This window comes from Saccostrea echinata, unplaced genomic scaffold, assembly GCF_033153115.1.
Source record: "Saccostrea echinata isolate AGI-Se365-2 ecotype Australia unplaced genomic scaffold, CSIRO_AGI_Sech_v1 ptg000053l, whole genome shotgun sequence".
Taxonomy (NCBI): Eukaryota; Metazoa; Mollusca; class Bivalvia; order Ostreida; family Ostreidae; genus Saccostrea; species Saccostrea echinata.
In genome coordinates, this window is record NW_026889802.1 from 1,860,308 (window position 1) to 1,872,869 (window position 12,562).

The following is a 12,562-nucleotide window of genomic DNA, read 5'->3' on the forward strand; positions in this document are numbered from 1 at the left end:
TATTGGAGATGAAATAATCACGTGGTCTCAATGCTTTCTATAAATTGCACAGAGACCTTCTCTGTGGCCTCTTTTCCACTCAGTAGAAACATCGTAACAATACAAGATGTCTACGCCATCAGTGAACGGTCTCAATGGAAGTCATTACCAAGAAATAAACCACCATTATGCCGAAGAATGCAGCCAGGACGATATTGGCAGCTTTTTGTTCACATCAGAATCAGTGGGAGAGGGACATCCAGGTAAAAAACTCAAGTTTTAACATTTTTATCAACAAATATTTGGATACGAGAGATGATGCATAATTGTTGCATCATGGCTTCTAACAAACACGTGTTTTTGTTTATAAAATGTAGGAAATTAAAAATGTTTCGATTGCTTGAATGGGTAAACTGACTGACCTGTTGAGACAAGTGACACTAATCGGGTTTATGTATTGTTCAAGCATTGATCCTGTTGTCCTTTTGTGTTGCAAGTATTGCTCAATAATGACCTAGTGTTATGTCTGTGCTAGTTTATGGACTTGTTATGGAGTGAAAAGAATATGTTTATCAGTCTTATGGAATAGAGTATTAACATCAGTTGAAGATTCCACTGGTAACATTGCAGTGCACATTGATGTTGCAAAACACAATGAAGAATATTTAAAGGACTAGTAACTGGCATAAACTTGCAGGTCATGAGAATTCCTGCAGAGCTGAATATGGAAAACATGAATATGCATTTGTTGAACTTGGTGTAATATATTGTATACACACATTACGAATAAGTTTTTATTTTATCAATTAGGAATTGTGTACATTTTTATTCACTTGGGCCAATGAGCTGTACGTCCTAGGCATCTCTCTGCATGTCTTTGTAGACTTTCACATTTAAAGATTTTTTCCATAACATGAGGCTAATTTCAATCAACTTGACACAGAGCATCTTTTGGGCAGTCTACAAAAAAAAAAATATATATAAAATTTTAACAGGACATAAGATATGGTAAAACATGTATTTTACCAGACCAAGCATTTACATACGAGATTGAGCTTTTTCTTATTAAACTATTAACATATCGTGATTTAAGGGGGATTGGGAATTAACGATGTGAAAATGAACCTTTAGGAGGTTGGATCCTGCCATCAAAAGTTATGAGAATTTTTTATCAAGTATATTTTTAGAATTTATACACATAGCTTAATTAAAATTCAAAACAAAAAATGGGGGTCAATGCGCTTCTTTTGGCGCTACAGAGCATTTAGTTTGACCTTTTTGCACTGTAAATACGTCTTACACAAATCAATTTTAATTTTAAATCTTTAATTTTAAATCAATTTTAAAAGTTTTCCTCCAAAAATTTTTATTCAAATAAATTACAGGAACATACCACAGTCTTATTTCATCTTGAGTAGACACATTAAAATTTTTGACAACAAACAAATTTTCAAATTACTCTGCATGTTCAATTATTTGACCTTTTTGCACTCAAAAAAAAAATCTTTTTGCTGGCATTAAAAATTTAACAAGCAAAAAAATCATTTGAAAGTAATGACATTTTACTGAATTTAAGAAGAATCATTAAAAGTATTTTATATATTCAGAAAAGAAAAAAGTGGGGGTCTGTGATGTTAATTTTTAGATATTACTAAAATAGTGCTAATTTAAGCTTAAATTAGGGCTTTTTTTTCCCCTTGATTTTCAGAATATATTTGCTCTATTTATCAAATATGATGATAGAATTCATGACAGATTATTTAATGTATAATTTAGGACCAGTATAAAACAGTTCACTGCACAAAATAACTCTGTGTGCAGACTGCATGTAATAATAGGAATCCAAACTTAATGTACTTTAAATACTTCAAAAGAGAAAAAAATGATCATTTTCTTCAAAAAAAAAAAAACTTCCGCCACAAAATATAGTTCCTTACTTAATGCTTTTGGTATGGGATTTAATCATGGAGTTTTAACTGAATATAGTTTAACTGGCATTGTAGAATCCAAATTTACTGCAAGAATTAATACACTATGCAGATTTTTTTAAATATAGGTTAAGATAAAAATCTGCTCAAAAGCTCAGGAGCGAACCTCGTTAAATAAACCCAGAGAAAATAATTTTAATAAGTGAACAAGTTTACTATTAATAATTTTCCTTTTGTAAAGGTAGGTAGTATACATGTGTGTACAATGTTCTCTCTTTCTGGTTAATCAAAGGAAATGCACAGTTTCAAAGAATTTTTTCAACTTAAATTGCACTGTTAATATACAGTGTTCCAGCTAGGATCTGAAAGAGGAGGGCACTTTTTCGCCACGTATACCGTTTGTCACGAGTTTTTGTTACATAGGCTTATCTCATTACTTCACCCTTATAATAATGAACTCCTTCAAATATTAATTTTTTTAACATTATTGATTTGAAAGATATATAAACACACATTAGGCTTAATCTATAGCTAGTATATAAATTAACATATAAAAGGAATTTTAAAAATCCTCTTAGAATAAATATTACTTTTCTTCTTCTTTTTTAATCATTTTCTATTCTTATTTCCTATTTTCAGAAACAGAACCATAATTCTTGTAAACTAGCTGGTGTCTCACATTATTCAGTGCAGTACATGTGCTACATGTGATTGAGTCTGTTTTTGGCAAATGTATAAAATATGGATACAGTATTTGTGGGTTATAAGTAACATATTAGTACTAGTATTAAACTTACAAATTAAAGCCAATATCTCTTTTGCTTGTTTTATCATATTGGTCATGTTATAAGCAGATACTTAATTAATTAAATTAAGATTTTAAACTTCAGTCTGCAATGAAATAGAACACATTTAATATGTACATATCTGTAATCTCATAAAATACCTTCCAGAGTGTCAAAAATCATAATTAAGGAGAAAATGAATGAATACATTTATACTTGTTTCTGCGCTATTAAATATTGAATTCCTTCTTTTTTTTTCAGAAAAACGTCAAGAATTTATAAATAAGAAATGAAGGTCAATGTTAATTCTACTTTCACTTCCCGATTTATTTTTAGAACGCTATAATACAAGACTCTTGTTTTATATTAATTAAAACAGATAACTTGGACATTCTCAAAGTATTTGAACTTTTAACCCCTATTCAGACTGTCAAGTGATCAAAGTAATTACCTAATCACCTGTAATTGAAAGTGGGCACCTGTACATTACATAGGTACCGTAATGCGAGTTTCATTGCGTAATCGTCTATGACAGGAGATGTGAATTGCTGATTGTCCTTAGGTAATCTGCATTGGAACACACTAATTATTCTAATGAGGGAAAAGGACAGTCAGAATAATACAGGACACTAACAGGGGACACGGGGGCGCTTGTGGGGGGCAGAGGGGCGTACTGATTTGAGGGCGGGGCGCGGCGCCCCTCTATTTCACCCTAGCTGGAACACTGATATAAATGTTTCCTAAAACAACTCCTAATGGTTTCTCTTAAGTTCAATAATTAATTTTCCCAACTGAATCTATGAGTTATCTATCTGCATATATTCAACGGAGGAAATTTCAATTAGGAGAGGAAAAAAAAATCATGCAATACTGATAAATTGTTCAATAGACGGAGTTTATGAACAAAGGGATCCTGTGTAAATGTAAATTCAGATTTTGGCCTTGTTTTTTATCAATCAGTCCTGAATCCTGAATCTTAGTGGTATAACCCAATGGTACAGTGACTTTCATATAGACTGGATGAAGGGGACTTGAGTTTATACATATGAAAAGCAATCCCTGCTGTCAAGAGGAGATAATACATGGTAAAATCTTTCTTCAAAATCACTGGGCCAGAAAAGACAAAAAATAACTTTTATACAAGATTATTTAGGAATTATCTTTATTATCTTTGAAACACATTAGGGCCACCATATTACAGGGTTGTCCCTTAGACCCAGGGCCAGGAAATTTCCCCGCCTATTATGATGTAATCCCCCGGTTACTCTGGTATTCCCTTTTCTACTTATTTAATGTCCCCTTGCTATTTCAATTCTTAGGAACATTCCTGTATTGTCACTATTAGCATCTTCATGTAGTGTCAGATTAAATTGTTCAAATATGGGCTATTAAAACATTAAAATTGGTCCTCTCAAGGTCAACAGATCCCCAGTGAGTCGTATTGATATGAAAGCATCTTCATGTAGTGTGAGTTCCAAGGAAAAACTTCTTTATCACTTATCTGAAAAAGAATGGTAGGAAGAAGGCAACTCTGGTGAGTGTTGTGGTCCCTTGGTCTCTCTTGCAAATTAGTTTCAATAATTTCAGTTCTGGGAGTTGTCTAGAATATTTGCACTTTCCATAGCAGAGTAATCTCCGAAATCATTATATATAAATAAAACCACTAAAAAATTTTATGAATATATGAATGTTTGAAAGTTTTTAGACCAATTCCTCTTTGTAGAATATGTGAATAAATTTTACACTGTCACAGTAATAGTTTCTGTAAGTGAATTATCATCAGTAGGTCATTCATCATCTACAGAGTGGATGGGGAGAGAATGCATGCTTTTATTCACTGTTATGTTTAAATGTTCAAATTAATTATATTTAAATCTAATGGAGATCACCTGACCTCAAACTCTGGTGTCACTGAAGCATGTAGGAAGTTATCCTGATATCATTTAAACTTGGACTATTGCTATTGACTTTTAAAAGAATGCTTTATCCCAGCATATGGCATCTTGTTTCCTTTTTGAAAATTAAGTAACTTACTTTTTTATTTCCAGACAAAATCTGTGATCAGGTTAGTGATGCAATATTGGATGCTCATCTGAAACAGGATCCTAATGCTAAAGTGGCATGTGAGTCGGTGTCCAAGACAGGAATGATCTTGGTGTGTGGAGAAATCACCTCTAAAGCTGTAGTAGATTACCAGGAGGTGATTCGTGGCACCATCAAACAAATAGGATATGATGACTCTAGCAAAGGTAATTATACCTAATGACAACAAAGAGTCCTATGTCAAGCACTTGCTGAATGAATTTAATGACTAAAAAGAATCATGAGCCAAAGTGAATTCCATTTTTCTCATCATTAAAGGTTTCGACTACAAGACCTGCAATGTTTTGATTGCTCTGGAACAGCAGAGCCCTGACATTGCCCAGGGTGTGCATGTTGACAGAGACGATGATAATATTGGAGCAGGAGACCAGGTAAATGACCAGTCTTTCTTATCTCTATCTAGGACATACATGATTTTAAACTTTTAAAAGGAAGTTTGGATATTTTAAATGCCGTTACTACCAAACAGTGATGGTAAATGTAGAGCAGGGTGACCTACTGAGATCTTGATTTAGGATGGGTTGTATTACTTTTTTTTTCTTTAATCTGTCATTCAAGTGTTAAGTTCATTTAAATTTATATTTAAAAAAAGTTTTTAACTTGATGTTAAATAGCAGGAACAATGCATGCCATCAGATTTATACAGAGGAACATATGCATGATGAGAAAAATATTTTTCACCAGTAGAGATTTTCACTGGTCATTTGAACTATCCAAATTCAGCTTGATTGGTTACTTTGTTTCAATGGTGCAGCTGACCTGTGAAGATTTAATTGACTTGAATACTTCAAAATTAACTAGTCTCAAGCCACCTTTTGTTTTTACCCAGGAAACCTTTTTTCACAAAAAATCTTTTCCCAGGGTCTTATGTTTGGATATGCCACAGATGAGACTGAGGAATGCATGCCTTTGACAGTTGTTTTGTCACATCAGCTCAATGCCAGAATTGCCCAGCTTAGACGAACCGGAGAATTAAGCTGGGCCAGGCCTGATACAAAGACACAAGTAAGGAATTGGTTATAGAAAAAATAATTCTCTCCACTTTTCAGAATTTTTGTAGGTCATTTTTATAATCTTGCAATATTTTTTCATAGGTTACAATAGAGTACAAATATGATAAGGGAGCTTGTGTACCACTCCGTGTTCATTCAGTTGTAATTTCTGCTCAACATGATGAAACTGTGACTCTAGAAAGGTTGAGGAAAGAGTTGATGGAGAAAGTTGTTTACTATGTGATTCCACAGAAATACTTAGACAAAGACACAAGATATCACATACAGCCATCAGGGAAATTTATTATTGGTGGACCACAGGTACTAGATCTGTTTTTAGTACTCAAGTCTTCATTATATCTCAACAAGCTGATTAAATTCATTTTGGTGTTTGAAAATGTAGCAATATGTTCACATGTGGTGAAAAAATGATTTAATTGAATATAAGACGAAAGAATATTGTGTTGTTGAGAAGTAATTCTTTAAATTTTATGTAACAGGGTGATGCTGGTTTAACAGGTAGGAAAATCATTGTGGATACATATGGAGGTTGGGGTGCTCATGGTGGTGGTGCTTTCTCGGGAAAAGACTTCTCTAAGGTGGACAGATCTGCTGCCTATGCAGCCAGATGGGTAGCCAAGTCTCTAGTCAAAGCCGGTCTGTGCAAACGTGTTCTCGTACAGGTTAGTAAGACCTTTATTGAATGTTATAGGTGTTCAGGGAAGAGGAAGGCTTACAAAGAGAAGAAACCCTTTGTCCTAATTTGATAACATTAAAGTTTGACCTTTTGTTATTATTTTATAGGTCTCCTATGCCATTGGTATCCCTGAACCAGTTTCCATAACTGTGTTTAGTTATGGAACATCAAAATATTCTGAGAAACAACTCCTAGAAGTGATCAATAAGAACTTTGACTTGAGGCCAGGAAGAATTGTAAAGTAAGTGTTTTCATTCCATTCTGAATTTGGTCATTAAATGCAATACTTTTTTCAGTATGCATCATATAGAATGTATAAATTTATTTTGGTGGTGTGTTCATATTCATTCAGTTTTAAGAACTTGAAATATTGCAATAAGTATACATGATATAATAAAGGTATGCATTATTAGGTCACCTGAGTCACTCAGGTGACCTATTGCTATCTGTTTTTGTCCGTCGTCGTGCGTCGTCCGTCGTGCGTTAACTTTTGAACATTTTTAACTTCTTCTCTAGAACCGCTCAACCAATTTCAACCAAATTTGGTATATAGCATCTATGGGTGAAGGGGAACAAAAATTGTGAATTTCATGGTCCCTGCCCCCCCGGGGCCTGAGGGGTGGGGCTAAAACCACCAAAAATAATGCAATCTTTAAAAATCTTCTTCTTTACTCCCGGACATGAAGCAGTCAAACTGTTGGCATCATTGTAATAAGCATTGAGCCCTCTACCAAAATTGTGAAATTCATGGCCCCAGGGTTAGGGGTTCTGGCCCCAGGGTGGGGCTATATAGATCATATAGTGAAAGTGCATAAATTCTTTGAAAATCTTCTTCTCTGCTCCTGGGTATTAAATAAAGGAACTAAGTACATAGTTATGATGAGCAAGACTGTCTCTTCCAAAATTGTGAAATTCATGGCCCCAGGGTCAGGGGTTCTGGTGTTAGGGCGGGGCTGTATTGATTATATAGTGAAAATGCGTTAATTCTTTGAAAATCTTCTTCTCTGCTCCTGGGTATTAAATAAAGGAACTAAGTACATAGTTATGATGAGCAAGAGTGCCTCTTCCAAAATTGTGAAATTCATGGCCCCAGGGTCAGGGGTTTTGGTGTTAGGGTGGGGCTGTATTGATTATATAGTGAAAATGCATTAATTCTTCGAAAATCTTCTTCTCTGCTCCTGGGTATTAAATAAAGGAACTAAGTACATAGTTATGATGAGCAAGAGTGCCTCTTCCAAAATTGTGAAATTCATGGCCCCAGGGTCAGGGGTTCTGGCCCCAGGGTGGGGCTATATAGATCATATAGTGAAAGTGCATTAATTCTTTGAAAATCTTCTTCTCTGCTCCTGGGTATTAAATAAAGTTACCAAGTACATAGTTATGATGAGCAAGAGTGCCTCTTCCAAAATTTTGAAATTCATGGCCCCAGGGTCAGGGGTTTTGGTGTTAGGGTGGGGCTGTATTGATTATATAGTGAAAATGCATTAATTCTTTGAAAATCTTCTTCTCTGCTCCTGGGTATTAAATAAAGGAACTAAGTACATAGTTATGATGAGCAAGAGTGCCTCTTCCAAAATTGTGAAATTCATGGCCCCAGGGTCAGGGGTTCTGGTGTTAGGGCAGGGCTCTATAAATTATATAGTGAAAATGCATTAATTCTTCGAAAATCTTCTTCTTTGCTCCTGGGTATTTAATAAAGTAACTAAGTACGTAGTTATGATGAGGAGGTGGGCCTCTTCCAGAATTGTGAAAGCCATGGCCCCTGGGTCAGGGGTTCTGGTGTTAGGGCGGGGCTCTATTGATTATATAGTAAAAATGCTTTAATTTTTTGAAAATCTTCTTCTCTGCTCCTGGGTATTATTTAAACAAACTAAGTGCATGGTTATGATGCATAAGGATGCCTTTTCAAAAATTGTGAATTTCATGGCCCCAGGGTCAGGGGTTCTGGTGTTAGGGTGGGGCTGTATTGATTGTATAGTGAAAATGCATTGATTCTTTGAAAATCTTCTTCTCTGCTACTGGAGACTATTTAAATGCATAAGGATGCCTTTTCAAAAATTGTGAATTTCATGGCCCCAGGGTCAGGGGTTCTGGTGTTAGGGCGGGGCTCTATTGATTATATAGTGAAAATGCATTGATTCTTTGAAAAACTTCTCTGCTACTGGAGATTATTTAAACAAACTAAGTGCATGATTATGATAGACAAGGATGCCTCTTCCAAAATTTTTAAATATATGGCCTCAGTTTTTGGGGTTCTTGAGGAGGGGGGGGGGGGGGGCTAGGGCAACAATGCTTCATCTATCAGTGTATTTAACTTCTAAATTGTTGTATTATACTCAGGTGACCGTTAAGGCCCTTGGGCCTCTTGTTTATTTTAGGGAATTGAATTTGAGGGCACCTATTTACCAAAAGACAGCTTGTTACGGACATTTTGGCCGTCCAGATTTCCCATGGGAAGTACCAAAGAAGCTTATTCTATAAGCCACTTCTGGGAGTCCCATTCTCAATGTCATATTTGTATATACAAACATTAAACATTTGTGATTCCGAAGGGGAGTAGCCACAGTAGTTAAAAGACTAGTCAGACCAGACTTGAAAGAACTGACATTATAGTTACACTCGACACAAATTATGATCAATGCCATATAATCCTAGAGCTTGTCATTATTTGTGTCAGTATGAGCGGGTTATATAGTCCTCAAGCTCTGCTCAGATTCCGTCTTTTAATTATTGCAAATGTGTGATTTTCTAGTTGTCTTTTTATATGCACACATTTGTCTTGTGTTTATGAAAATTCATTGGGAAAAGAGCACTATTTATAAACACTCGGGCATCCCATAATCATTATTTATATGAATTTATATTGTTATATATTTAGCTAAATACTGCAATTTTTATTATTGTAGAAATGTAATGAATTGTTACCAGTATTTGCAATGAGATGTTTTTATGTCGTGACTTTTTATTAAGATTGTTTTATTTTCCTATGTAAACTCTTTTAATATACAGTTCAATAATGAATCATATTCAACATACTACATTGATAACTGTATTGTAACAATTTACCTTTGTGAAATGAGAAATGTGAGTCAAATTAATCATGAAATACTTACATTGCTGCTTTTTGTTCAAGACAGTTCAACTGCATTCCAACATTAGTACTGTTACAGTGTATCATCAGGTTTCTTGGACCTGATACAAAACTAAAGTTGTACCTACAGATGTATGTGGGATCAATAAAAGATGTGAAAAATGGCTATTAATCTGTGTGTGCTTGTTTTTTTAGAAGATCAGAAGAGCTTGAGCAATGGGAAGGTGTCCTTCCAGTCGTCAAAATGTTATCTTCCAAAATTTTTGAATTTCAAGGCCCCAGGGTTCTGGTTTTAGGGCAGGGCTTTATTGATTATTGTAGTGAAAATGCATTTAAAATTCTTCAAAACTCTTCTTCTCAGCTCCTGAGAATTTAGCAGATAAAGTAGAGCAAGGATGTTTCTTCCAAATTATTGAATTTCATGGCCTCAAGGTTGGGGGTTCTCTTGGGTTAGGGCAGGGGTCTATAGATCAGATATTAAAAATGCATAGATAATTTAAATTTCTTCTTCTTTGATCCTGGGTATTTAGCAGACAAAATGATAGAATGATTATGACAAGCAAGGATGCCTCTTCCAAAATTGTTAAGTTTTTGGTCTCAGGGTCAGGGATTCTGGTGTGTGTTGGGGGGGGGGGCTCTATTAATTATTTAGAAAAAAAATGCATTATTTCTTTGAAAGGAGATGGGTGAAAGCCTATAGCTTCAGATATATAAAATGTTCAATTTGTATATTTACAATTTTGTATTTAGAGTAACGTTCTCATTATTGAAGTTTATGAAATTATGATAAACAAAACTTTTCTGTGGAAAATTTTCTTGGCAAACTTTATTCTTTTATTAAAAAATGTGGTACTCGTGGGGTCGAACCCTAATAAAAAAAACTGAGTATCATTTTCTTTCGAGACTAGTAAATAGATCTAAAAGTCATATGAAGATAAATCACTCAGTTCCACAATCTGGTATGTCTAACTTACCGTGTTTTTATCGTATTATAAATATTTCAACATAGAGAAAGGATTATTGCCCTTTGAGTGCGTTTCTGTAAATTGTGAATGGCCTAAATGAACGTTATTTGTCTCAATTGTGGATCGTTTGAGTTGTGAAGTGAATGTGCTTGTCTATATGTTGTCTATGTACTTATACATGTAGTTATTGTTATTTTAGGGTTATTAGATATAAAAACATCATCTATAAATATCACCTAAAATTAGATCATCGTTACATCGTTTGAACATATCTCCATGGAATAAAAGACCGAATCCAATCCCATACCATTTTGCAGTTTTATTTCTACAAGAAACGGTTACATTGCCAAACGGCAAACGACACCCAATTACTTAAAATGATTTCACTGAAGGTTGTTTGAAAGCTTTTAGAGTTTTTGGAGGGGTTGCAAGCAGCTCGGTAAAGAGAATTTCCGAGGCATATGGTTCAAAACGCGATGGATGATGACAATCATTGGTAAGACACATGACATTAATTTAATTGAAGAAAGTTTTGTATTTAAAAAGATAAATATTCAAAGACACCCCCACCCTATAGAAATCCGAAATTTCTTAGCGGTGGCATTGTGGCCCGGGAAATTAAAAGGAAACAAGGCAAAAGCAAACTTTCAGTGTTCTGGTGGTATAATGATTTTAGAGTGCACGCTCAGCAACCGATAGTATCAAACGAACAAATCTCTAATGTTTCTGTAATAAACTGAAGTTTATCTTCCTATCAAACAGAATCTTTTAATATTCTTCTTCAAAAAAATGTTTCAAGTGATATTTGAAAGAAAACTGTCAGTTATATGATTGGTATATATAATTATATATATATATATATATATATATATATATATATATATATATATATATATATATATATATATATAAGTAATATAACAAATATGTTTACATTTGTTTTATATCTAAGCGTTCCTTGTTACAATGCCCAGTTTTTATGACGACAATATTTACAAGCACTAACCTATTAGCACTAAATATTTTCTCGCATGAGTAAAAGTATTATATTTGCTATGCATACATAGCAATTTAATGTGTGTCTTTAAAGTGCTTGAGTAAATCATTATTTTCATATTTTGTTGAGGATTTAAATAACAGTCGAATGTAATTGAGAATGGAGGTCTACGAGGGGCCAACTTGAGAATATAAACAGCTACAATTAATTTCAAAATTTCTGAGGACGTTTGAGGAGAGAATACAAAAAAAAATGTAACAGAATTGTAAAACAGTTTATACAGGATTTACTTTTGCATATTTCATGAAGTTTTATAACCTAAAAATTATCTTTTGAAAAAAAAAATCACTCACCAATACCTTCTCTTTTAATATCAGCGATTGGATTTTTTAATTGTAACCATTTGTAAATGTGTCATAAAAATATTTTGTTAAATAAGTTGAAGAACCTTTGGGGGACGGAGCGGGGAGGGGGTGGTTTCCCAAGCACATTTACACTGGAATGTTGAAAGCATGAAAGACTGAAATGTGATTCTGAAGAATTTCATCCTTAAAAAGTGAATTGTGAGTACAAGTTGGATTTCTTTATGTTGAAGTTCTAAACATAGACAACACTGTATAACAGTACACATATAGAATGGGTACGTTGGAGAGAAAACAAATCTAAGGTTCATCCTGATTGTTGAGAACAAACTTAAAAATTGAATAATTTACCCATCTTGGACAGTGGACAACTACTCTGAAAGGTGGAAGAAGATAAACAGGATTGTCAGGTAAAGTCAGAAGAGACGAGAGAAAAACCGGACAAAACAGACGATAGGACATGTAGCTTAGACAACAGACCTACTGGCTTTACTATGAACAACACAGACAGTAGGACATGTAGCTTAGACAACAGATCTACCGGCTTTACTATAAACATCACAGACGGTGGGACATGTAGCTTAGACAACAGATCTACCGGCTTTATTGTGAACAACACAGACGGTGGGACATGTAGCCTAGACAACAGATCTACCGGCTTTA

At 34.2% G+C, this 12,562-nt stretch overlaps 1 protein-coding gene across 1 annotated transcript; it reads left to right on the forward strand.

Annotated features, from left to right (window-relative positions):
• Positions 1-58: 58 nt before the first annotated feature.
• On the forward strand, positions 59-9,741 carry LOC133204480 (S-adenosylmethionine synthase-like). Its single transcript, XM_061340220.1, has 8 exons — positions 59-242; positions 4,741-4,941; positions 5,054-5,166; positions 5,657-5,800; positions 5,890-6,108; positions 6,288-6,470; positions 6,592-6,725; positions 8,863-9,741. Exons 1-8 carry the CDS (start codon positions 107-109, stop codon positions 8,963-8,965), a joined length of 1,233 nt encoding a protein of 410 aa, XP_061196204.1. The 5' UTR covers positions 59-106; the 3' UTR covers positions 8,966-9,741.
• Positions 9,742-12,562: the final 2,821 nt, after the last annotated feature.